The 27,143-nt window shown below is 36.1% G+C and overlaps 1 protein-coding gene across 1 annotated transcript in view; it reads left to right on the top strand.

The window, feature by feature from the left end:
- The window catches only part of PPP3CA (protein phosphatase 3 catalytic subunit alpha), a 303,007-nt gene that overhangs the window by 256,501 nt on the left and 19,363 nt on the right, over positions 1-27,143 (top strand). The window contains exons 9-10 of the mRNA XM_068542501.1: positions 12,107-12,232; positions 14,661-14,735. Coding sequence (XP_068398602.1) covers positions 12,107-12,232; positions 14,661-14,735 — 201 coding nt within the window. The remainder of the gene's footprint in view (positions 1-12,106; positions 12,233-14,660; positions 14,736-27,143) is intronic.

Below are 27,143 nucleotides of genomic sequence, written 5' to 3'. Positions count from 1 at the left end.
ATTGGCAGTCGTGGTGTGAACTCCAGGAACAAATGCAGCATATCTGAAGCCAGCTGGCCTTGAAGGCCCACCTTCCAGCAGGAGCTCTCAGCGCTCAGTGACACACCATTGACACAGCATGGTGTTGCCAGGCCTCCAATCTCATTCCCTGCTGCACCGTTGTCCTTTCACACTGGGAGCTTGTTTCACCATTCAGGAATAACTTCCACAAACTTAGAGACAACTGGAACCTGCCTGGCTGAGGAGCCAAATAGAACCAGCTAGATTCCATCTTTGTCCTGGGTGGAGGAGGGAAATGGCCAGGGGGAGTCTCTGGAAGGAGTGCCCAGGCAACCCTGAGTAGCACCTCTGCCTCTTTCTCTACAGCATGTTTAAAAGTTTACTCCCCTGCGAAGACACCCACGTTTTATAACAAGGGGCCATTTCTGTAGAGTCTGAGGCCTGTCTTCAGCCTGGGCATCACCTTTATCATTGACATATCCCTTTTTAAAGCATTTTTGGGGTATTTGCAACCATAGCCATAAATGTGATCACTAGTTGCCTTACAAATTGGATAAAATTAATCTAGAGACTTTGTCCAATGGCAACAGTTTTCCCAACCCTTAACTTTATTCCGCTATCATCTCAAATCTAAAGGTCTTCTTAATTGGTCTTGAGCAGCTGTTTGGCCAGTTCACTTATTTCAATATAGAAAATGTAGATACTTAATCTTTCACTTCAGATTGTATTTACATTTAGATAAACTATAAAAATACCATCTATGGACTGAATGTTTGTGTTCCCCCTTCCCCCAAATTCATTATGTTGAGACTCTAACCCCCAATGTGATGTATTTCGAGGTGCCACCTTTGGGAAATAATTACTGTTAGATTAGGTCATGGCTGGGGCATTGTGATGGGATTAATTATAAAGATAGGAGGAAACAGAGAATCTCTCTCTGCATGCACCAAGGAAGGCCATGTGAGGACAAGACTAGCCAGAGTGCCCTCACCAAGAACCTGACCCTGCTGGCACTCTGATCTGGACTTCCAGCCTCCAGAACTGTGAGAAATACATGTTTGTTGTTTAAGTCAAAAAAAAAAAGAAAATGTAAATACATATTCATGGCAGCATTTTGTTATTTGATATTTGCTAACAAATGCTAAAGCAAAAGCAAACAATAAGTAAGATACACACCCCCACCAAAAACGAGTCATTTCTTTATTTATTTGATAAACATTTTTATTTTTTAGCCCAATGAGTATTGGTAGAATTACACACACCAGGAAGATAATTTCTTAATAACGGTTATTAAACCTAGGACAATCTACCAAGAAGTAGTATGGAATATAAGAATCTATGAAGGAGAAAAGCAGAAACCATGAACAAAACTCTTAGTATTAACTCCTTTTATTATCAGTATGAGATGGTAAAAAAGAAATTTAGGTAGACTTTTAAAGGTAAAGAGAACTTGAAGTTAGAAGGTTTTGATTGGTTTTCAGAGAAATCACCTCTCTGAGATAAATGGATAAAATTAACTGCAGAGAGGTTTCAGTAGAATGTCCCCTTTACGCTGCCTTTTATAACCAGGATTCTTCAATATGTGGAATTCATCTGTGGTTGTGATTTCCTATACCTATAACAATAATAATAACTAATATTTATTGAGCATTTACCATTGCCAGACAGTGCTCTACATTTCCAGTACATGAATAAATGCATTTAATCTTTCAAGCACTCTATGAACTACATTATAATCTTGATTTCATTGATGAAAAACCGGGACACAGAGGAGTTACGTACTTTCCCCAAGGTTCAAGCAAGCTGGTCAGGGAATGGCACTGAGATAGAAACTCAGCAGTCTGACTCCAGGGCCCACGGGTTAACCTCCTTCTGTGCTCTTGTGCATCAGCTTTGTTATGTGAAAGCTTTCAGGGCAGCGTTTGCACTGATCCCCTATTCAACTCAGGGGTTCATTGTGTTTAGGTGACTATTTTTCAATAAGAAAGGAAAAGCTTTTGAAATGAAGAGTCATTTGTTATCACTTTAAAATTACATGAGTGTTATACATCCAAATACATACATTATTAAAAGATGAGAGGATCTTTTGTACTAGTCTGAAATAAATGTCTCCCTTGAAAAGATATCCCCCAAAGCGCTTACGCTTTTGCTTTTGTTTATTCAGCGCTGCCGTGAAAGTGTCATTGCTGGAGGCCGCTTTCTAAATAGATTTGTTTTAGTCCAGTAATCACCTTGCTTACATTTCAACATTTAATTAATGAGACAGAAGGTGAAATAGAAAATAGAAAACGTGTGGAGATTGAATATTTAGGGATAACTTTCCCTATATATTTTAATTGAATTAAGCTACGTATAATCTATGTATCTTTACTCTAACAAATGGCCTTGATTTCTTAGACATCACCGCTACACGATTGTAAATTTCAGCAGTTAAGTAATTGTGGAGCTTCAACAAAGTAAGTACTCTATGGCAGTGGGTGCGATAATCCTCGCTTTTCACAAAGCTCTGCCCGTAAAATCAGATGGCAGTGTTCTGTGAACCCTTCCTTGGGGATGAAGACAGGACCTCTAGCAACCTGAGTCCTCCATCCAGATGCCTTGTCAGTGCTCTTCTGCCGCCCCTTGGACGGGATCTTTAAGGCTTACATCTTGTGTTACATTCCATTTTCTGACAGATGGTTAGAAGATTGTTACCCTCGACTGAAACCAACTTCTCTAGAAATCTAATTGTCAATAAGGCATTTAACAGGAGGAAAAGCAAGAAATATATATTTATTTGTGTGTGTGTATGTATATATGTATGTGTGTATAGATATATATACACACATAACATATATAAAACGTTAAAGACTTGAATCAGTGGATTATCACTTGCTATTCATTATCTAGAGGTTCTAGACCTGCAAGACACTCAGTGACATTACTTCCACGAAAAAAAGTAGATATCAAGTATATAGGCTTAATATTAACTCAGTGCCAAGGATATCTTGGAGATAGCAACCTAGAACCATTGCAAGCTACAGCTTAAGGCTTGATGCCGAGTACAAGGTGAAAGCGCATACAGACCCATCAACAGATACAGATATAGGCACTAGTTTTCAAAGTACCTCCCACCGAGGTACACTTACCCTTGTTATGCATTTGGAGCTGGTAAGTATCAGCTGTGTTGAATGAGAGCAAGGCCTGGGCACAGTGTTTCCTATGTCCATGCCATCTCCCCCAGTAGTTTAAAGCTTCAGGTAAATCTTTCTCATTTAGTCTAGGGTTGATTAAGCCTTATTTTAGCATTATAATAGCATAGATTAGAACTTAAAGGAACGTACCAGCTCAAACTGATAAGGAACTCAAAACTGCTGATGACTCCTTCTTGTTGACTTAGCAAAAAATATTTAATGGTAGAAATTCAAATTCTCTATGTGAAATTGTAATGTTAGAAATGATTCACAGTGTTTGACTGGACTTGAGCTAATCCCAAGGATCAATTTTTGGCCCAAATTCTCTGGATCCTAGTATGTCGATGTGACACATGAGGTGGGAATTGTAAAATGGCAAAACTATTAAAAATAGATAGCCATTCTTTCCTCAAGGAATTTGAAACTGAGTCATGATACTTTACATTTTTCAGGTGCCAAAATTTTATCTGATTGTATATATTATAAATATTAATCCCATATATTATTTTATTTGATCTTCATATTTTGAAGATGACCTAATTATTCCTATTTTACAAGTTTGAAAGGTACGACTCAAATAAGGAGAAATGTTTGCCAAAGTTCACATAGTTACTATGTGACAGAGACAATATTATTTCCACTCATATCTATTTTAGAATCTTACAATTTTAAAACAGAGTTTAGCCTCTGAAGTGACATATTACCTTTTTCCCAAATTCTTTCAAGCACCCTTCAGACTTCTGTTCATATGTGGTTAGTTACATTTTTAGTGTCCTGACAAGTTATATGTTTTATGTTTTTAAATTTTTCTTTATTTTCTCTTTTTTTGCCTGCCTGCCTTCTTTCTTTCCTTCCTCTCTTTCTCCATCTTGTCTTTCTTTTCTCTATTTCCTTTCATTAGATCTTTTCTTCAGCCAACACTGTTGAGCATCAACCATGTGCCAGGTATGGTACAAAGCACAATAAAAGAAAAAAAAAAAAGAGAGATCTATGCCTTCTTCATTCCTTCTATCATCTGCCTTCCACTTACTTTACTCAAAATTCTGTATTTGAATAATACCTGATTCAGAATTTACTAATGCATTATTAAGAAGGGAAACACATAACACACACACACTCATGCATACATACACACACACACACACACACACACACACACACACAGACATAACCATTAGATTGGCTCAGATAATAGATACATCTAGTACAGTCACCTTCCTTCATGTAAGATAATATCATCCACATTTATGTAGAAGACTTGTGGCAAAGTTAAAGAAGGTGTTATAGGTGCCATGAAAGAGGCATGTACAAGGTAAGAGGAGGAACAAGGGTTAGTTGTGGGCGTAAAAGGATTATATACAGAAACACGTGAAACACACACACGTGTATTTCAATAAGTACGAAATCATTAGCTCATACCTTCAAGAAAATTATATATAACTACTGTTTGTATCCAGTAATTCTAAAATATTTCAGGTTGGTTGAAATTCAGTCATTATGTAGAAGTTACTGAGCATGTGCCTGTGAAATACACTCTGATAAGTATTGAATTGAGCAATTTAAACATTAAATTTCTCAAGAAACACATACTGAAAAATATCATTATGACAGAATTACCTAAAAATTACCTATAAATTGAAGACTTGAACTCCATCTTCGTAAATGCCTTGAACACTTACTTTGAGCCTAACCTTATGAGCCATAGAGTAAAAGGGAGTTACAAGTGTAGCCCTTGCTCACCAAATACAGTAACCCTCATGAATTGGTAAATTTCCTTTGACCTAGGTCCCTTTACCTAGGTCACTAATAATAAAAAAAGGAATCTTCTTAAAACAGAATCCATCAGGCAAGTATAGGACATTGAGAAGAAAAAAAAGGAAACAGGAGTGAGAAGTCAAATTTCTAAATGGAAGGAATCGTAGAGATTATGTTTATAGATGCTATAACATGTACTACAATAACCATATATGTGAATGTACATATATATCTTCTCAAGTTTTTAAACGAAAATTGTACCCTCCCCTAAGTGATCTTTATGGGAACATACAGATTTTTAAAAACCTGTAGCATCTCTCCCAGAGAGAAGACCCTTTCATGCAGCATACCAACATAATCTTAAAATTCTGCCAAAGGACATTATGAGTATATAGTCCTACCTCGAGAATTTTATCCATCAAACTGTCATGTCTCCTTCTGTGATAGTAGGACTTTGCCAAAAGAACACACTGATGCTACGTTTTCTACTAGGGTATCTGAGGGTGGAAGAATTGAAAGGAAAAAACATCCTGGGCCTCTTATACTTTTTTTTTTTTTTGCGCTTTTTCTGGATGGCTTCCAGGGATTCTGAAGTGCCTTCATTTGCTTTCCTCTCATCTTTGTTTCTTTTCTGTCCCTCTGTCCCATCTTTTGTAGTGGGGAGTGGATGGTCAATTAGAGTTGAGATAAAAAACGTTAGCAGAAGGGTGAAAAGAGTAAAATTTATCATTTCCCTTCTTTTGAGCTCTTCTCTCCTCTATCTTAGAACAGCCCTAGTAGTGTTGAGAATGCCTGAGGTATGTCGGGAACATCACAGTTACTAATCTGAAGGCTTTCAGAAAAGGAGCTCTGTGTTCCTCTTAAAATTGACTTGGGGGCTTCCCTGGTGGCGCAGTGGTTGAGAATCTGCCTGCCAATGCAGGGGACACGGGTTCGAGCCCTGGTCTGGGAAGATCCCACATGCCGCGGAGCGACTAGGCCCGTGAGCCACAACTACTGAGCCTGCGCGTCTGGAGCCTGTGCTCCGCAACAAGAGAGGCCGCGATAGTGAGAGGCCCGCGCACCGCGATGAAGAGTGGCCCCCACTTGCCACAACTAGAGAAAGCCCTCGCACAGAAACGAAGACCCAACACAGCCAAAAATAAATAAATTAAATTAATTAATTTTTTAAAAAAAATTGACTTGGAATGTGTTGAACCCATTGACTAGTTCGGTGAGCTAGTCAATGCATCTTGCTAGCAATATTTTGATAACTTCTGTTAAACTGGAAGCTCTCTTTGACCTTTCTATTTTTGTCATTTACTGCCCTGTCATCAGCTTTCCTGGTGATGGCAATTGCAAAGAAGATGCTGCGAAATGTTATCAAGTTTTTGTGAACTACTGGTTTTTGTGTCTCATCAAAATTTTAAATTTTAAAGTAGGAGAGACCCCTTTAATTTACAGATTTGGATATGGCCTAGCAATTTAGTGCATGGTTTGATAGACGGAGGATTGAATGAAGATCTAGATTCTATTCCTCGGGCTTCACTATATTCAGAGGGCCTTGTGGTATCACTAGAAATGATAGAGGTCCAGTGCCCCTTCCCTATTCCCTAGTAGGAGCTGTCTCTTTATCACTGATTTTTATATCTTTTACATAAGCATGATGGGACCAACTAATTGCATAACTTTGCAACTATAATTTTGACATCAGAGAAAGAACTGGCAGTTAGGTCTCCAGACTCATGGGGATTAATCTTCCTTCTATTATACCAGATTTCTTCTGGTTGTTCTTCACCCCTGCATGTGCAACAAAAGAGCATTTGTTTCTGTGCTGTCTGGTCTGCTCTGAACAACGGTTAATAACCTAAGGCCCGTATATGTGTCATAATCCCTCTCCAGGCCTCTGATACAATTGGTAAAGGACATGAGGTCATGTGTAATTGCCAGCGGAATAGAGGAGTTCCTTGATGGTAGACTTTGTTCTTTTTTCCTCTCTCTATTTCTCAGACAAGGTCTCAGGAGGTGGTCTCGAGTGATTCTTGAAGTACAACCATTTGTATTATTTATATGCACTGGAGGTAAACATCTTTCCAGTACTTCAGAGGAGAGCACCGTGTTAGGGCTCAGCTAAGTGCTGTAACTCCAGCGGCAGTCAGAGGAGGGTGGCAGGGGTGGAGCGTGAAATGTTAACTGTGAATTTCATGACGGAATATTTGGGACTGTTCTGGTTTAATGTTTTTCATGTATTTTTGCAACATATATATTTATTATGCAAAAAATCAAAATTCATACGTTATTCATGTAAGATTATTCGAGAAGTATATTTGCATGAGTATTTTATGTGGCTGAAGAAAAAAGAATATATATTCTTGCACTTGCATTTTTAAATGAAAGTTATTTATTTATTTATTTATTTTAACATCTTTATTGGCGTATAATTGCTTTACAATGGTGTGTTAGTTTCTGCTTTATAGCAAAGTGAATCAGCTATACACATACACACACGTGTCCCCATATCTCTTCCCTCTTGCGTCTCCCTCCCTCCCACCCTCCCTATCCCACCCCCCCAAGGCGGTCACAGAGCACCAAGCTGATCTGCCTGTGCTATGCGGCTGCTTCCCACTAGCTATCTGTTTTACGTTTGGTAGTGTATATATGTCCATGCCACTCTCTCACTTTGTCCTAGCTTACCCTTCCCCCTCCCCGTATCCTCAAGTCCATTCTCTAGTAGATGTGTGTCTTTATTCCCGTCCTGCCCCTAGGTTCTTCATGACCTTTTTTTTTTTTTTTAGATTCCATGTATATGTGTTAACATACGGTATTTGTTTTTCTCTTTCTGACTTACTTCACTCTGTATGACAGACTCTAGGTCCATCCATCTCACTACAAATAACCCAATTTCGTTTCTTTTTATGGCTGAGTAATATTCCATTGTATATACGTGCCACATCTTCTTTATCCATTCATCTGTCAATGGAAAGGTAGGTTGCTTCCATGTCCTGGCTATTGTAAATAGAGCTGCAATGAACATTTTGGCACATGACTCTTTTTGAATTATGGTTTTCTCAGGGTATATGCCCAGTAGTGGGATTGCTGGGTCGTATGGTAGTTCTATCTGTAGTTTTTTAAGGAACCTCCATACTGTTCTCCATAGTGGCTGTATCAATTTACATTCCCACCAACAGTGCAAGAGTGTTCCCTTTTCTCCACACCCACTCCAGCATTTATTGTTTGTAGATTTTTGATGATGGCCATTCTGACTGGTGTGAGATGATATCTCATTGTTGTTTTGATTTGCATTTCTCTAATGATGAATGATGTTGAGCATTCTTTCATGTGTTTGTTGGCAATCTGTCTTTCTTCTTTGGAGAAATGTCTATTTAAGTCTTCTGCCCATTTTTGGACTGGGTTGTTTGTTTTTTTGATATTGAGCTGCATGAGCTGCTTGTAAATTTTGGAGATGAATCCTTTGTCAGTTGCTTCATTTGCAAATATTTTCTCCCATTCTGAGGGTTGTCTTTTGGTCTTGTTTATGGTTTCCTTTGCTGTGCAAAAGCTTTTAAGTTTCATTAGGTCCCATTTGTTGATTTTTGTTTTTATAGAAAAATAGGAAAAAAGTTCTATTAATAACCTCTTAGAATTACTGAGAATATTCATCAGTCTTTGTGTTAATGATGAGATCTTTCTCCAGAAGTTTGTGAACATCATTTGGATATGGAAGAGGTCGTGTAAGTTATCTGGATAAATCCATGTAGTGAGGTGAGGTAATTTAGACACAGAGACGTGAAGTGACCTTGTGTCTTGTAATTCATGACAGAATACATCTCTCGGTCTCCACCTTCCAGTCCAGTGCTCCTTTTTTTAAAAAAAAGAATAAATGTGGAAGGAGAAAGGTGAGAATATTGTGGAATACTGGAAAGTTGAGGCACTTCAGATTCAAACCCAAACTGAGGTTTGCTGCTTCTCATGTGTGACCTTGGGCAAATAACCTCTCTGCTTATTTTGAAAATGCAAGTAAGAATCACTTTTGAGAGAGATTGGAAAGATTTGTGATTATAAAAGACCAAATATAGTGCCTGGTATAGAGCAGATGCTTAGAAAACGTAGGCTGTTAAATGGTATTATTTCTGCTGTTAATAAGCAAAAATAAAATCTGTAAACAGCATCTGCTTTATCAGTAGGCAGGCAGATAAACTGTGTTGAGCCAATGTCGAATGAATAAATGCTTTGTCTCACCAGCTACAAAACAGAACTTCTGCTTTCTCTATTGTGGATAAACCTTATCCACGCTTGTGAATGCGCATCCTATTTCACTTTTCTCAAACATGTATTTTGGCAAAAAGCGAAAACCTCTTCAATTATGAATACCATATTCAAAGTTAATAATTAGTATAACAGCTGGGACTAGAATTCATACATTTATAATTTAGGAGAGAGAGAGGGAATGGTGGAAAGGGAATGGATTTGGTGTCAGTAGAAGCTGAGTTTAAATAGGAGTGAGATCTTCCAGTTAGTTCCTGGTTGCATGATTCTGAGAAAGTCACTTCATTTCTTGACCTCAAATCCTTAGTTTATAACATGAGGGCAGTCACATCTGTTTCTCAGATTTGTAGTAAGGATTAAGTGACATATTGTGGAAAGTCTCTCTCTTTCATCTGGGGTACTGTCAGTTATAACACTTATTTTCCTTCTTCCTGCTGTACCAACCTAACACTAATAAAAAGTCGGGGAATGGACTCAGAGGAGAAATTACTCTTCAAAAAGACAACTTAGAACCTTAAGAGATCCTTTTGAAGATGGGAGGATCCATTTCTGCTAATAATATGCAGTATTCAAAAATGGTAAAGACCTTTTCCATGAAGCAGGTGCTCAGGGAGCCGTTAGCAAAAGCGGGAAGTACTTCACCTTTCCCATCTGGCAGATCCGAAGTACTGATATTGTAATTTGCCATGATTTTTTCACTTTGCATGTTTCTAATACTATGTGAATGTATCCTTAGGCCAAGTGACATATCGCATAAATGATAGGATAATGCAAAGAAGAACAGGTTTACAGAAGTGTATGCAGGATTCAGATTCCATGGGAAGAAGACAGTAACTCCCTCCATATCAGTGTGGATTGCATTATCTGCAATTCTTGTCCCCAAACCATCTGTGATTCTGTTCCCTGGAACTGGGTTGGTCAGCCTGAAATACGATTCAAAGGAAAAAAACCTCACTGTTCTCAAGTATGATTTTTGTTAACTTCACGCTGCTGAAAACATCCGCTTATTATTCAGCTGCAATATGATGTATGTAGTATGCAAATCACAGAAAACTATACATCCTTCCCATGCTCTGCACTGATCAACCCCACCAAGATTATATTAGTTCTGAGACACACTTTAACAGTGGCATTGCTGATGTGGCATGCATCCAGAATAGGATAAGCAAGATGGGGGAAAGGCTCCAGAAGCTGTCTCATATGAGAAAGGGTCAAAGGGATTAGGAAGAATTTTCTTGAAAAAGATTATAGGGGAAATATCAAGATGTATCCTTAGCCTCTGAGCATCTATGCTAAGAAGGTGGTATAGGAAACATAATGATAGGAAGCCTGCTGTATGGTACTTGTCCTTACAGCCGTAGGGAGACGTTGGATATATACATATATACATAGAATAGCTATGATCAAAATTGAATAATAAATGCAAATAGAGCTGTAAGTCAAGGGCTTTTGGAATTCAGAGGAGAGACATCCACCAGAGGAAATCAGAAAAGATTTCACAGAGGGGATAGTGTTTGGGCTGGGCACCGAAGGATGGGAGGAATTTGGAAATTCTGAGGTTTCTGAGAAAACATTCCAGGTGGAAGGAAAATGCAGAGTTATGAAAGCAATGTTATGTTAAAGATATCGATAAGTAGTTGAGTAAGATATTAGTGCAGACATTCATGCAAAGCTCAGACCCAGTAAACTCCCAGGAACTTTTCAAAAAAAATAGATTTTTAAGGGCTATCTTTATGCATAGCAATCACATGCTATAACATCTTCCACATATAAAAGTCCGTCTAAAAATTAAAAAGTCATGAGATGATTAATTTTTCTGTATTTTAAACCCCCAAACAAAACCAAGAAGAACTCATTTGACAGCATCTAGGATCTGTTCAATAGTTTCTGCTAATATAATGCTAATCATGCTATGATAGGATAATAACAGTAAAATCTTGCCAAAGCTCAGCAAGGTACAGTATGAGAGTATTGTTCTTAATATTTAAAGGACTGTCGTTTAGAAACAGAAGTATACTTGATCTGTATTTTTCCAGAAGGCAGAACTAGGATCAGTAAGTAGTAAAGAAGGTTTAAATTCACCCTGAGAATTTCCTACAACTTAAAATTGTCTATCCATAGAGGAGATGACCCTATTAAAACAGGTAGCTTTTGCTTCACTGAAAGTATTCACGGACACCTGCTCACCCTGCGTCCCGATTGCTATACATGAGGTTCTGAACCTGGTTAGAAGTGAGACTAGCTATGCTCTTAACATCTCTGCAACCATAACATCCCATGTGAGTGTGTATCCAACCTACAGATACCAGGCAAAGCGGAGTGAAGCAGGCAGATTGATTTTCCTATTCTTGTGGACGGTGCATCCTTTTCAGAAGTCAAGGGTGGAGTCAGACATCAGCATATTATTTAAGGCAGGATTCAGTCCAAACATTTTACTTTATTAAGTCAAGAGTGCAGTCTAATTTAAACTATTTTGTACAACTGTTGTGAGTTGTACTGGAAAAAAGTGTGCTTTAAAACCAATAGATATAAATTCTGTTCAAATATTTGAGGATATTATTAAATTATATCACACTAACTTAGCTATGCCACTTTTATTAGTGTCACCAGGTATTAAATAAGACTAAAATGTTCTTGGGTGCGAAAGGAGCTTGATCCAATTCCTGACATTTGATTAACTATCTTATATAAATATTTGCCAAATTATAATGCCATTTCATGTATAGTATTCATACATTGTACAGTTAGATATTACACTGAATGAAGTTTAAATCCATAACTAGATAAACATTCATGACCAATGAAGCTGTTTGCCTTGATGTTTTGGAACTTAAGTCAAATATATAGTTGAATTTTCTTGATCAACTCAAGCCATGTGTAGAAGCAGAAATATGTGCTTGTGAATCTAATGTCCTTCTTTTTGTTGTTTTCAGCTGCAGTATTGAAGTATGAGAACAATGTCATGAATATCAGGCAATTCAACTGTTCTCCTCATCCATACTGGCTTCCAAATTTCATGGATGTTTTCACTTGGTCCCTGCCATTTGTTGGGGAAAAAGGTGTGTTGTGGAATCCTGAGATATTCTTAATAAAATGGTATGGGAAGGAAGGAGAGGTAATGTGGCCTTTTTTACCATGAAACAGTCAGAAAGAGAAACACTTTAGCCTAACCAGTAAAACTCACAAGCTTCACCGTAGGAGCAGTGATTTGAAAGTATGTCACTGTACATGCTATTAACGACATGCAATGAGTGGAATTAAGGGGAAATAAAAGAAATGAAGAATATTAGGATAATTTATATAACCTCATTAGAATAATCCAACCCTTTAAAAAATAACAGATTCATAGTTTTGATTGGCTTCAAGCTATAATGGCTACCTTCTTTTCTTACCCCTTTGCATTATAATTCAAAAGTACAATTTTATTTTATAGACTACTGGTCAAATTAAAAGCCTGAGATAACCATGCTTTCCTCACATTTCTGATGTTAATAATAATCATTGTACGAAAGTGATTAATGGCTACAATATTTTGAAACACAACATGTACAATAACAAAAAAATAGTTCATTTTAAATATGGTGGCCATTAGTATAAGGTGAGACAAATTTACATTTAAAAAGTTGTTTATTAGCGTGCCCCAGGTTTACAGAAGAATTGGCCTTATCCTTCTTTCCTTCCTTCTCCCTTTATTTGGTTTTTATATTTTGACCTAAACTTCAGCAAAAATTTTGAGGAAAGGCCTGCACCCACTGAACTTGAGATTTCGGTTCAGGAGGTTTAATGGTGATATCTGGATCATTCCTCATGCAACATCTTGAGCATCACAGAGAAGGTGAATGTGCATTGTAATAAGCATAAGAGCTTGCACGTGTTTCAGAAAAATGATGTCTTATGGGGGGATTTTAGAGAAAAGCTGTACATTCCTCTGAAATATTTGTTTGTTTATATTAATACATACGTGTAATATATTAATATGTGTAGTATTTATTTTCCTACAGTCAATGTATTTTTTCTTTAAATATTCTAAAAACAATTAAAGCCGGGAATCTATGAATTGTCAGCAAAGAAGTCTTCCCTTTCAACACCAAAATAAGTCAAAAGTAAATTTTAGTAGTTTCTGATAAATGTCCCCAGTACTACTCCATGTCACCACTTCCTTGCACCCATCAGATCACAGCGTGGACACAGAAGCACTGAGAATCCTGACAACTACCCTTGAACACCCTTCATTTTGGTTGTTTCCATTAATTATTCAGATTTTGAACATCTGTTATAAAGGAATGTATTAATATATTCATGTACATAATTTACATTTTTTTTCTTTTTTTTTTAACTTTATATTTTATACTGGAGTATAGCCAATTAACAATGTTGTGATAGTTCAGATACACAGCGAAGGGACTCAGCCATACATATGCATGTATCCATTCTCCCCCAAACTCCCCTCCCATCCAGGCTGCCACATAACATTGAGCAGAGTTCCCTGTGCTATACAGTAGGTCCTTGTTGGTTATCCATTTTAAATATAGCAGTGTGTACATAATTTACTTTTGATAATTAAACTGAAGCTCTGAGTTAATGCTGGCTCCAGTGAAGTTTTACTCTTTATCATATATCTTCAACACTAGAAGAACACTGATTTTAAAAAGTAACTCTTGAAGAAATAGTGGACAGGCTTCTTTTCACATTCATGATAGAACCCAACCTAATTTTTTAAAACGTTCAATGCAAATAACATGTAACTTAGTGTAAAGTGTTGCAGTACTAATTTTCTGTGTATAATGCTTTTATACAGCCCTCTTATAATCTATTTACTCAAGTAAATTTCTTATTAAACTTACCTGAGCTTCATTTGTAAAACCTTTTTGAAAATGAAATTTAATGTTGTGTATGTGTATATATATATATATATATATCAACACATTCATTTTTTAAAATCAATATTCTCACAACTACCTCAAATATATTAGTTCATCAATCATCAGTTTTTCTTAAACACAAAACCACGTTTCTATCACTATGCTGGGTTCTCTGGGGGACTAAAAAATTTAAAAAGAGATGTAGCATTCACTCGGTCCCTGTGAACATAAAGTTTGTAATCTGGTCTAAATCTAGCAGCATCATTGTACAAATAAATAAAAATTCAAAAGTAACCATTTTCTCCTTCATAGATTATACTATATTCATATCCACATTTTTCTTTTGTCCACTGTCTATTGACCTATGGCTGGAAATGTTACCATTAGATTTTGTAGGCATGAGCTAATAATTTTAAAAATATAAAGTCTGCATAGAAACACAAAGCCTGTTATCTTTTATGGTCTGAATTTTATAGAAACTACTTGCAGGAAATTCCATCTTGAATACAGGTAAGAATGTTATTGCTAAGCCTGCTCAGTAACAGTGCCAGAGTAATAATTAAGGTTATAGTAGAAAATATAGACTTTTTTTTCCTTTCCTTCTTTCTTTCCTTTTTCTCTTTAGTGACTGAGATGCTGGTAAATGTCCTCAACATCTGCTCAGATGATGAACTAGGGTCAGAAGAAGATGGATTTGATGGTAAGAGCCTTGAGCCTTTGTGCTAATGCTGTTTGCCAAGTAGTTACTTGGCGTCTCGTAGGTAACCCTAAGAATAAATTTCTAAGATTTAGTTGTGTAAATCATAACATACTGTTGAGAATGAAAGATATTATTATATTTTCTAGTTGCTTTGAAGAAATGTAAGAAAAAACTTGAGAGAATTTTCCCCTTACCCTGAAAACATAGTTGAATCCGTGAACTACTTTAATAAACATCTTTCGGTAGCTCACATTGCTAAGTGAGTTTTTTGGCTCTTTTAGTGAGGTTGTTTCTGTCAATTATTCAAATTTTGATGTCTATGAAAAAAGAAGATACTTACACATTGATATATTGGTATTTATGTCAACCCCAGTATCTTTTCATGTCTATAATAATTAATGAATAAGCTATGAGGTTTTTTTATTGTTGTTTTTTAAGATACTATTTGGTATTCAGTTACCCTTGAAGAATACACTTTCTATAAAAGACAAAAGATTCATGAGGTCAATGAAGATAGCAAAAATTACTCTGGCTCTTACAAAAGGACCCCAAAATGAATGGAAACTTACAAAAAAATTTAGTTGGAGGAGGAAAGTGCAAACTTCACTTCCATAAACATTTACTAAGTACCTACTCTGCACAGGGCACTCGGGATTCCGAAATGCATTAAAGACCTAAGAAGAAGTTGCAGTCTGGTTAGAGAGACGGATGCGTAAACATATAATATCAATAAAATAAGACAAATTGTCAAGTAAAGGGGGAAGGTGGCAGTGGAAACTAGATACTGTGGCAAGTTTAAATTGATAAAATTTTTACCTTTAAAAGCTGCACTTGGGTAAAGTGAAGCAAGAAGGTGGCCCTTTCCAAAAGTTACTATCTGAACAGCATGATTTAATATTTACTTGGGCTTAATACAGGTCACATCTATGAATGCAGAGTACCTAACTCTGTAGGCAAAAGTAAAATAAAAGTGTCCGTACACTCATATTAATAGAGAGTATATACTTAGGTAAATACATACATACATACATAAAAGTGTCCGTACATACTTAGGTAAATTTAAAGTGTACAACTATTCCAACCATCTCATGGTTTAAGTAAGAACTTACTTCAGTAAATATATTGATATATTTTAAAATATTCAGAAGCTCAGTGGATATTCTGTGCTTTATCCAGATTCTAGATGTTTCATATGTTATAGCCACAGTTTGCCATCAATAACTTTTCCAGGGATAGTGATATCTTTTAAGAGATATTAACCTTCCTAGTGGAAGATTAGGAAGAGGCTATTTTTTCCTCAAGAAAGAATACTAACCTGGTGGAATCTAAATCTTAAAAGTCAACAGACATTTTGCAGTAGATACCTTTCACTGTGTTCCTGTTATTCCTCAAAAGAAAGATTAATTAGCATTAATGCAGTGATGCGTCTCTGTTAACAAATCTCTGTTTTAGTCAGGTTTATTGACCAATAATTATAGTATAGACAACATATTAAATACACAACATATGGTATATTCAATAGAATAAATAAACCTGCATACGATTGTAATTATATGTTAACCCACTCATTCAGCAAATATATATTGAGTACCTACTATGTGCTTCCAGGTCCTATAGCCAAAAGTATCTGCACATTTCAACAGTGCAAGTAGTATTACCAAGACCACCTCAGTGTTTACTTGACTTACAGTGAGTTCTCTTTATCCACCCATTCAGTCACTTACATGAAAGGATATATTTTGGAACTTCCTCTGCTTTAAAATTATTAGTTCCAATCAATGTGCTGTGCTCATCAGCAGTTGCTTTTAAGCCTGTTTATTCCAATGATAGGAGTGCATGTCCTTTTCAAGGCACTTGGAAGAATTTTTTCTTTCTAAGCAGACCAGTGAAATCTTACTACCATGCTTAAATCTTAGGTTAGTCCTGCAGAGAAACAGCAGGACTAAAATATGGGATTTTTCAGTTCAAATCTCACAAATTTACCCTCTAAGGAAAAAAAAAGAAAAGAGAAGTAAAAGTTTTAATTAAAAAATATGTTTAACTTAGAATATTATACATTTCAGAGTAAATCATCAGAAATGTTCTTTAGTGCTTTATTTTAACAGGACACAAAAATTATGGATTTCCTCAAAGGTACTCAAAGAACAACTTATAAATCTTCCCAGAACTCTTTAACTCTTTTTGGAACAATAGTTTATTGAGAACATATATTTAAGGGTTTTTTTCTTTTTTGTGTGACATTATTTTCAACCTTAGGATAAAGGTTCCAGTTCTCCCACCCTGTTCCTCCTTCAGGCAGCCTGCAGAGTCTGTCTCTCTCTGGGGGCTGGCCCTCTGCTCTGCCTATCAGGCTCCTGGGCTTGTGGTTGGCTCCAAAGGTGAAAGCAGTAATCAGAAGACATCAAAGGACTTAATTAAAGCACTTCCTGCTCCTTCTAAAGGGGAACCATCTCTTGATGAGTTCTTATCAAACCCTTCTCAGTATTTTGCTTAGTATCCAACATCAGCTGCAAAATCCAAGGTAGTCATGGTGTCTTTACAGACCATGCCTATCTGTGTATCTTATCAAGATGACTTCTTCGTGTTTATAAAGTCTATTGCAGACAGGAATTCTCCTCCTGTCCTCGAGGAGTATAGGTGGGATTAATTTTGCTTCTTTTCTTTTATGTTCTGTCAGCTCCCCTTTACCACTTAACGGTGACGATGGCAGCAGCTAACACTTATGTGTTAGGCATCATTCTAAGTCGTTTATATGTATTAACTCTTTGCTAATTGTACCTTTTGACCAACAAAAATTTGTAATTATTAACTATCATTTACTTTAAGGAAATTTGCTACGTGATTTATACTATCTCTAATCCTCAAAACAACTTTTTGGTATAGGTGCTATGATTATCCCAGTTTTACATATGAAGCTAGCCAGACTCAGGGCAGTGAGGTTAAAACCTAAGGTCACAGAGTTAGTGAAGTAATGGAGCCTGGATTCCAACGAACGTCTGCCTGGTTCTCAGGCTCTTGAACTTTCCACAACCTGTGATTACAGTGCTTGCATTTTTTTTTTTTTTAAACAGCATGATGCTTTTATTTTTTAACAGAACAACACTGATAGCTAAACTTATACTTTAGTTCGTTCTGTTAAATATCCATAAAATTTAAAAAAAAAGATTTTTACATTATTATTAGGCCATGAAAGTCAAAGCAAATACAATAGTTTTGTTCTACTCTGTTAACCTAAATTTACTCCAAGAAGTTATGTGTTTGATAATGTGAACATTTTTATTGTATCTGAGCAGACAAAGAGTTTCCTGGCTCGCCTAGGCTTCTGCTGGGTAGAAATCACGTCATGAATCTCTCCTCCTTAGCTTCTGCCTTACAAATAAAGGAATTTGATAGCCTATCTAGAAAAAAAGATCACTGTTTTATATTGGTCCATGGTTCCTTTATGTTGAAAATAAAATACCAAACTTCTTTTATCTTGTAAAGTTTTGAAGCGGTTTAATGCCAAGTGAATGTCTTTTGAGGATCTAGTTTATATGTATTGGGGTCTTTGATTCCTGTTTCCACTTCTGATTTTGGATGATAAAATGATAGTCTGGTTTCAATTTGGGTTTGTTATTCACCAGAACATTTCAAAGAAGGAAGAAATCCAAGTAGATGTATCTCATTTGGTAGTTGATTCTCATTAAGGAAGAAGACTCATTTCAGACCAAAGATTAGTAAGTGATCCCAAAGTGTTGGCGGGGGGTTGGGGGGAGCTGACAGAAATCAAGCACTCTGCATCACAGAACTTTCTTTACTGTTCATTATTACAATAAGGAAGTCTGGGATAGCAGTAAGCATTAGAAACCTAATGACAGTTTCATGAGTTAGAAATATTTATTTGGAACTTTCTTTTAGTTCTAAAATCTTAGACTCTGAGATCACTTTATATATCTATCTGTATCTATCCATCTATCTATATATATATACAAGTTATATTTGAAACTATGGTATGTGGTAAGTCTGGCTAACGGGAAAGAATTGTGGAGGTAAAACTGAAATCCTGTAGAATAAGAAAGGAAAGAAAAAAATAATAAAACTAATACATTTTAAGCCAAATATAGTTTCAGGCTGCCCTGGAAAGACTTAATATTAAATTAGAATTTATGTCTCTGTTTTCATCTAAGGAGCAAACCACATGGTGGAACTCTTATCCTTTATCCACATTTTTGCCTTATCCTAATGTTAACCACAGGCAAGTCACTGAATATGGGATCAGAGCAGTTTTTTGCATGCCTCTACGAAACCATCTAAATTGTATACAAGAAAATTATCTCCCATCATCTGCTTTGAATTATTAGATAATTCTTCAGATCTAATATCACGGGTTCCAGAGTGTCTCCCCACTGCTTTCTGTTTAGCTTTAAAAAATCGTACAGAACTTTTTAAAGTACATAGTTGGGAATTAGTAGGACTAGCGTGGCATCTTATGGGTCCTTGAGGAATACCACTATATAGGGTTCGGGTATATCATTTTCTACCGAAGCTGTATTTATTTGCCATGATGAATGTTTGAGATGAATTTCATCTTAAAAATTCCCCTCTGCTTTGTGCATCTGGCAGCACATACGCTAAGAGCCATTAGCTTAGAGCTCTTCCTGTGGCTGTAATTATTGTCATTTCTGAGCAACTCATTTCAGCATCTCATATTTCACGTTCCCAATGTGAAAAAAAAATTGTGTGTCTGATAATAATTGGCAGTTTGGGAGAAAAAATATGACATGTTAATATAAAAACTACAAAGAAATGTTTAGACATACAAAAAAAGAGCCCTGAGTAGCACAGTGGCGACATGATTCTTGTTCTATCAACTTTGAAGCATAACCTGCCATTGGTGAGCAGAGGAGTAACATCGTAAGAGCAGTATCTGAGAAAAAGCAAATACTTTTCCCGAGAAAATGCTTGGAGAAAGAACAAAGGATTCGTTGGGGTATCATTTAGGAACTTTTAACTATTTCAAAGTTGAGGTGACTAGATCGGAACAATGATAGTGTTAATAATAAAAGGAAAAGGGAGCTATTCCAAAGAGCTGGTCAAGGGGCTTACAACTATGGTATCCGTGGGGCAAAGGGAACAAAAGTGGATTTGGATGGTTCAAACCTCGGTACCTAGGAGGATGAGGACACTTCCGGAAAAACTTCATCCGTTTCAGGGAGAAAGGAGTTCAGTGACAGACATGAGTTTGAGTAAAAGTGACACACATGACTCTGGAAATGCCCAGGCAGGATTTGGAAATGGAACCCTGGAGACTGGGGACAAAATCGGGTCTGGTGACAGAGGCTTTGAATTAAAAGTCACAGCCGAATCTACTAAGAGTCAAACAGGCCTCCAAAGTTACTGATGTGGAAGGAAATATCAGAAAACTGAGGACCGATCTGTAAAATTATCCCTTCTTTATGAAGCTGGAGAAAAAAGACAAACACATGAAAGAGAAAGGAGTGATGAGGGAGAGAGTGTAAGAACCAGGATTGTGGAGCAGTTCAGGCAGCAGCTATTTTAAAATATTTGCACCAAATGCAGAAAAATGACTGTGAGATATAAGTCTGACCAGAAAACCAGAAAGTGAAATATTAGGGCATAACTTTGTCAGAAAACAGATTATTGAAAAGAGGCAAATAGCAAACTTTGTTTTCATTTTTATAATAGCTAAAAAAGAAAATTGAAATCATTTTTTAGAAGGCACAAAACTAAAATAAAATTCAGAGTACCCTAATTTTGATACCATGTTATATTTCTATCTTATATTTTTATTTCCATGTAAAAATATTTATTCATGAAATATCTTTTTCTGTGTATTCAGTGGCAAACAAACACATGGTCTCTGCCTTCACTAAGCTGAGAGTCTAGTGCAAGAAGAAACCAATTTCAAATATGCTGGTCTCACAGAGGATTTAGAGGCTTGCAGGAAAGGGTGTGAATTGGGATAAAATATTTCATAACTGAAGGAGGAGACATAAAGGGCATCTTTCTCGTTCTCTTCTACTTCTGACAAGGAAAAGAAAAGCACTTTATGTATTTTACTGCTTTAAGAAGTATGGCCGTGGGAGAAATCCATATAATTTTTCCAGAAAATTATATGCAAAGATGGGTATCAGTTCACCAGTGTTAAGTTCTCTTATCTTTTAAAAATAACTGAGTTTGCATGATGTAACTGGAGAAAGGAAAGGATGACATCTATAAAAAGAAAGATTAGTCAATATTTTGTAAAAAGGCTTTGTAGTTGCTTGTCAGGCTTTTGTTAATTACCTTCCAGTTTATTGTTGATTTTTTTCAATTACTTGATATTTCAGTGTGTAATTTAGAGGCTAAATCATTTTCGTCACTATAAACGTATCCTTGGTACTCTGTACCCTTTATAGTACAGGTAACTGCTTTTTTTCATCAGGGCTATGCTATAAAAAGGAAACAAACAGTTACATCCAGTATATCATTAAAACTGAAACATGTCTAAAAAAATACACAAGACATTTACTAGGTACTAGGGTATGAACTCCCATCATATATATGGCTGTTGATATTTTGGGGCCAGGACTATCAAACAAGGTACCTGGTTAGTCGTCAAATTGTAGTCAGTATCATCAAGTCTGACTTGTATGTGATTACAATAATTAAAATCTTTTTAAGTTGCCAATTTAAATGATGCAGTAACATAGACATTAAAAGTACTGCTTTCTCTTCTTATTGTACTACATGATTTTGCACAAATGAGTTATATTAGCTGGCATAATTTTCACATTGCACAGAAGTGCAGACTTTGCAGAACGAACTAAATGTTAAAAAAGCAGTCATCTCCCTATTAGAGCTAATTGGTTGGATAATGTCCACCATTGGCTAAAATGCTTGCAGTAAAATAATATTCTAGAAGTTTATACTGTATTCCATAGACACCTGTACTATACACATATACAATATTCACAGTGTTAAAAATCATTGTGTTTTTGTAGCATTTGAGCTTTCCTTCAACTTATGGTGACATTGGCCAACTTATATTAAACATTAGCTATTGCATATCTAAGCATGCACTTGGATTAAATGTATTTATAAAATTTATTTGAGAAGGAAGTCCATGTTGTATAATAAGAAGGGAAATAAGCATGGGCTTTATAAACCTTAATGTATTCTTTATTTGAAAGGTATTAAAGTAGAGAGCGCTCTTTTTTCAAAAAAGGCAAAGATTTTGTGTGTATGTATATCTCTATATTTTAGAAAAACTTCACTTCCCACACACAAGGTTGAGGTAATTGGCACATGAAAGAAGTGTTCTTCACAGAGAGAAGTACAGGGGGTAATGTCAGCTTGCTGAAAATTGATACCATAAGAAAATAAGATCCAGTTTTCATGTGTTTTTGGCAGAGCTTACGTGATTCTCTTTGTACTAAAGCATTTTATGGGTCCCACTTCTTAATCTGAAGGTTGTACTTATATGAGAATAATTAATAATTGATTGAACAACAGCAGACAGTCATTGTTGTAAGTCTGAAGTTTGTAAAACAGTCTCTTTATAGTTGTTTGATCTCAGATGGCAGGTTTAAAGGGCATATGAAAATGTTTAATGAATGCTCAGAAAATCTAAAGTTTAAAAATATTTTTCTATCTTCGCTCTCCTAAAAATCCCTTTTATTCCTTCATCTTTCCTAGCTTACGAGAAGCTATGAAACTTTCTTCCAGTTTTTCTTAGAATTTTAAAGAAACAGATATCTTGATTTTCTTCGGTCAGCCCATCTTTGTGAAGCGGTCTATTTTTTTGTCTCAAAGCAAAGCCAGCAGCATCCTGGGTTCTCCCCTTCTCCCCTAGTGAACTGGCCACCATCTGGGGCCCAGCCTTTAGCCTGGTTGGCACAAAACACGACTGGGGCCCCAACTTAGGCAGCTTGATATTAATGAAGATCACACAATCAACCTTTTAATTTACAGTGAGAAATGTAACTGTTAGAAGAACTGGAGTATTCACTTCTGCACAAGCATTTCCTTCTTCTTAATAGAAAGAGCAAACATTTTCGAGTATTGTGTACCAATGATCTATGCTAAGTGCTTTAGCAGATAGCAGGGTACCTGGCACCTGTGTTTGTTGAATGTTGAGAATGAATGAACGAATTAACTTAGGTAATTCTTCCACCCACCTGGGAAGTAGGTCACCAGCCTGCTACTGTAATGAGTCCTGGTTTGGGTTCCTCACTTCCCAGCTGATGACCTTAGGCTGACAACTTACCAAGCGAAATAATGCAGATAAAGCACTTAGAACCTTCCTCATATTTTAGATGAGGAGGGGGAGGCTTACAGAAGCTTAGTAATTTATCCAAGGTAGCACAGCCTGTAAATAGGGGAGCTGAGACTCAATAGGTCTTTTACTCCAGAGCACGAGTTCTTCACCACTGTGCTATTCTGCCTCTCACATGCCAGTTTATTCATTTGTCTTAAAAGAAATCGATGAGCCAGGTATTTATGGTCTGAAGTCTTGCTGTAAGGCCAGAATACTTAAAGGCCATTGGCCCCTGGACAGTACTTGCCTAGACACGTCAGATGTTTGCCTCGGCTTCTCTTCTTTCTTATGCCTCTGTAGCTGACCAGTACAGTTTTTGACTGGCATATCCCTTTCCTCTGATAAGATAATAATATATTTCAGTGATGTTCAAGTCTCACGACCTGGGAACCATTCTGTCTGTTTCAATTGCCTCTGCAGGCCTGTGCACTGATCATTGGCCAGAACATGATGCTCATTTCCCTATTTACCTTTTTGGGCAAAATCTCCACTACATCCCCCCTGTACTGACAAAACACCCTGCCTAGCTCTTGAATAGCATCAGAAGATCTTCGACTGGCTTTATTTCAGATCGGCTCAGTACATGCCCAGCACCTTGACCATCCTCTGCTGTCAGACGACTGGAGCAATATTACATCCTTCAGCCTGTTTTTTTGTCGTGCTGTCAAATGGTACTCAATTAGCTTCCTATCTAGGGTATAACACAGCTTTCTATCTAGGGTATAACAAACACATGGGACAATCAAACATGATATTTTACTATATTGGTTTATTTTTTCCTTCAATTTCTGTCATTTCAGAGATAACATTTAAATATCATTCTACTATTTGATAAATTTATAAATCCATAAGGGTCCAGAATTAAATTCTAGTCTAAATGCTTTCTTCCAGCATTTAGCATGTATGCACAATTAGGTCCTTAATAAATACCTTTTTCAACTGTTAAATCCTCATCTATATCCAAAATAATCCTGACAGATTAAACATCCAGGCATTACGATTGTTTCTCCTATAGACAATACATCTACATTATTAGCTTGACCTTTGTCATTTCATTTCATTTTGCTTTTATTTTCATTGCCAGTTTATAAAATTGATGCATTTCTATTATGATAAAGAGTTCAATCCAAATGGGATTTCACATGCTATTAGATTCTACTTTGGTAGATATAAATAAACTGAAATGTCCTCTGTATGGCATAGGCTGAATATATGATAGTTTCTTGAAACATAGGCTGAATATATAATACTTTCTTGAAAAATCAACGAAGCCTCCTAATCTACCTTAAAGTCTTTAATTTTTACCCAAGTTATAATTATGCTCATAGCCAATTCCTGCGAGTCTACCAAGGAATCATTGAACAGATGGAACGCAACGTCTCAGAGAACAAAAGTCCATGGAATCAAATTAACACTTGGAAACGAAAGTATCTTTTAACTACATATTTAAGATAACCAAATAACGACAGTTATTTGACACTTGGGAGTAGTCTGTACATTTTTAAGACTTCCTATCCGAAGAATCCAGTTATGTTTTATGACAAGAGAAGGTGGAAGAAACTGTCTAGGCTATACTGGCCTTTTTGAAAATCCACTACACGGAAGAGTCTTTTTATTTAAAAAAATATATATTTTCAAGGATCTGTTGCTTTCAAAATGACATATAAGACAGAATAGCCTTATGCCAAATATCACACCATGGTAGATGCTATTACATGCTGAGATTTTAGTTGGGCTAAAAAAGCATATGGAAGAAATTCAGAATATGTGGTTTGGAGTGATTTGGAATGAGTAGCCATTATGTCCCAGGTTTATCACCTATGGATATGTAATATGCTATTGTTAGAATTAAAATTAGAAAGGTATTCCAAATATTTTAGGTCGTAATCCTCAAAAAGATGAGATTTTTAAAATCTGTTACCCTAAAGGTGTTTTTCTCTGCCTAATAGAGTAACCTACATAAGCATACATATAGCTATTACGTGCGGGGCATCACCTCCAGTCTCTTTGGACTAGATTTAACCACCACTGACCCTAAATGGATCAGCAATGCAGCATTCTCACGTCATGGCTGGTCAAGGAGCTCTTCCAACAACCGTCACCTCTAGAAAGTGAGTCATCTAATTCTTGATAGAGCAGCTGTCTTCATGCCAGAATATTTGGACCATTGGGGTTACCCAAAGAAGTTTCAAGAAGAGTAAGGGAATCCGTTTTCACATCCTCAGTTTCCCTATGTCCTAAAAATGATCAGCCTGGGAACTCATCTGAGCTGCAAGGCTCACTGCAGCCTCTCCTTTCCCACCTCTTCTTTCTCAGTTGCTTTTCTCTCATTTTAACAAAAAAGGCATGGTTCTCCCTAAACACAGTCACTATGAACGCTGCCTGGAGTAGTAAACAAAGAGACGCTGAAAAAACTCAGTGCCTAGGAAGTCTCCTTAATCAGGGCAGTGTAACCGCCCTCCCATCCTTATCATTAAGGGGTGCATTCCAATCAAGTTATATTTCTATGTTTTTTAAATATTCATAAAAATGTATCATATATTTGTGCTACTTAGCTCAGTTATGTACTACTAATAATTGTGATATTGATTACAAAGGAATTTTTAAGGCTTAGGGCCTTATTGTCTCAGGAAATTTTAACAAACACATTTCATTTAAATTTCTAAATGTATTTTTGGCAGCAAAGTATAATGTGGTGATAAAAATATTTTAAAGTACAAATATATAATTCACTAAAGTAAAATCAGGAAAATGGAAATGGAAATGCAATTTCAAAGAAAAAGGACTAATGTAAGATTTCTAAATATCAATGAATGTCTTGTTCATGGATTTTTTTCTTTAAATGGATGATGGTAGGATGAAATTGCTATGATATTTATACGCCATTGATTTTTAAAAGAAGTAGTATAGTCATTTCATTTTAAAATGGCAATGTTTACAACATTATATTCCTTACAATTATTTAAACTTGGAGGTGAGAATAGTATTCTTTGGAGGATATTCTTTTGTAGATGCATGAGTAAAAAATGTAAAGGCCACAGTTTTAAAGCCAGTCCATCAGAATGAACACAATTTCTCAGTGCTTATGGTGCTGTCCCTAAATCCCAGGACTCAAGGGCTTGGTGGTGTAGAAAAATATAGTGAAGCACTTGTCAAGTTCACCACAGCCAAGGGCAAAACTGGGTAGATGTTTAAGTAATTTCTGTATAGCCTTGCTTGGCTGAGGTATAGATGCTCAAGATCTGTTATTGGTAAACTAGGTCAGAGAAAGAAAAGACAAGAAAAATAAGGTTTGGGGATTATAGTACATGTTTTGGCCTCATAGCCTTAATGGGGGTCAATTTGGGACATGTGTTTTCCCAAATAAGACAGTCTGTATACTTATAATTTCACCATCTTTGTAAAGAGCCATAAAGACCAATTATGCAAGGTTTTTAGAGGCATCTGAAGACATATTCTGTCTTTGCATTATATCATATTTCAAAGTGCTGATTTTGGAAGGAATCCAAACTAATTTTTGTCTTTAATATAACACAACAAAAGATATTTCTTATCTCAGCACCTTATGCTTTGTTCCATCAATAACCTGTATTCAAATTCAGTAATTGCCCTATGGTGTCGAAAAATAAAATCTGGAGACATGTCTAAACTCTGCTTAAAAATAATGAATCATAATAAAATTTTACTTTCAAGTAGAATAGGTTTCTTACAGAGATGAACTTTATCTTTTTAAAAATTTGAAAAAGTGGTGAGTTTTCTGTATTATTTTCTCAGAATTTGAATTAAAAGGTTTAAGAGATTTGAAGCTTGCCAGCAAAATATAGTTCTTAAAATAGATCTTTCTATTGAAAAAGTGTGAAATGTTAATGTATACACACTCCTTTTAATATAATATATTTCATTTAAAGATATATGCTATGAATACACTTGTATTAGTTAAAAGTCCTTTAAAGAAAGAAGCCTAAATAATAGCAAAACATTTGAGGCCAATATAATAATGAAGTGGAAATTTTCTGCTACTTTTTCCATTAGAGAGTAAGCAATTCAATTTTTTGCAAGCTCCTTTTTCACCTTCTAATGATATGAAAATATTCCTCTTTTATAAGATT

This window comes from Eschrichtius robustus, chromosome 4, assembly GCF_028021215.1.
Source record: "Eschrichtius robustus isolate mEscRob2 chromosome 4, mEscRob2.pri, whole genome shotgun sequence".
Lineage (NCBI taxonomy): Eukaryota > Metazoa > Chordata > Mammalia > Artiodactyla > Eschrichtiidae > Eschrichtius > Eschrichtius robustus.
This window is presented reverse-complemented; position numbering and strand designations above follow the sequence as displayed.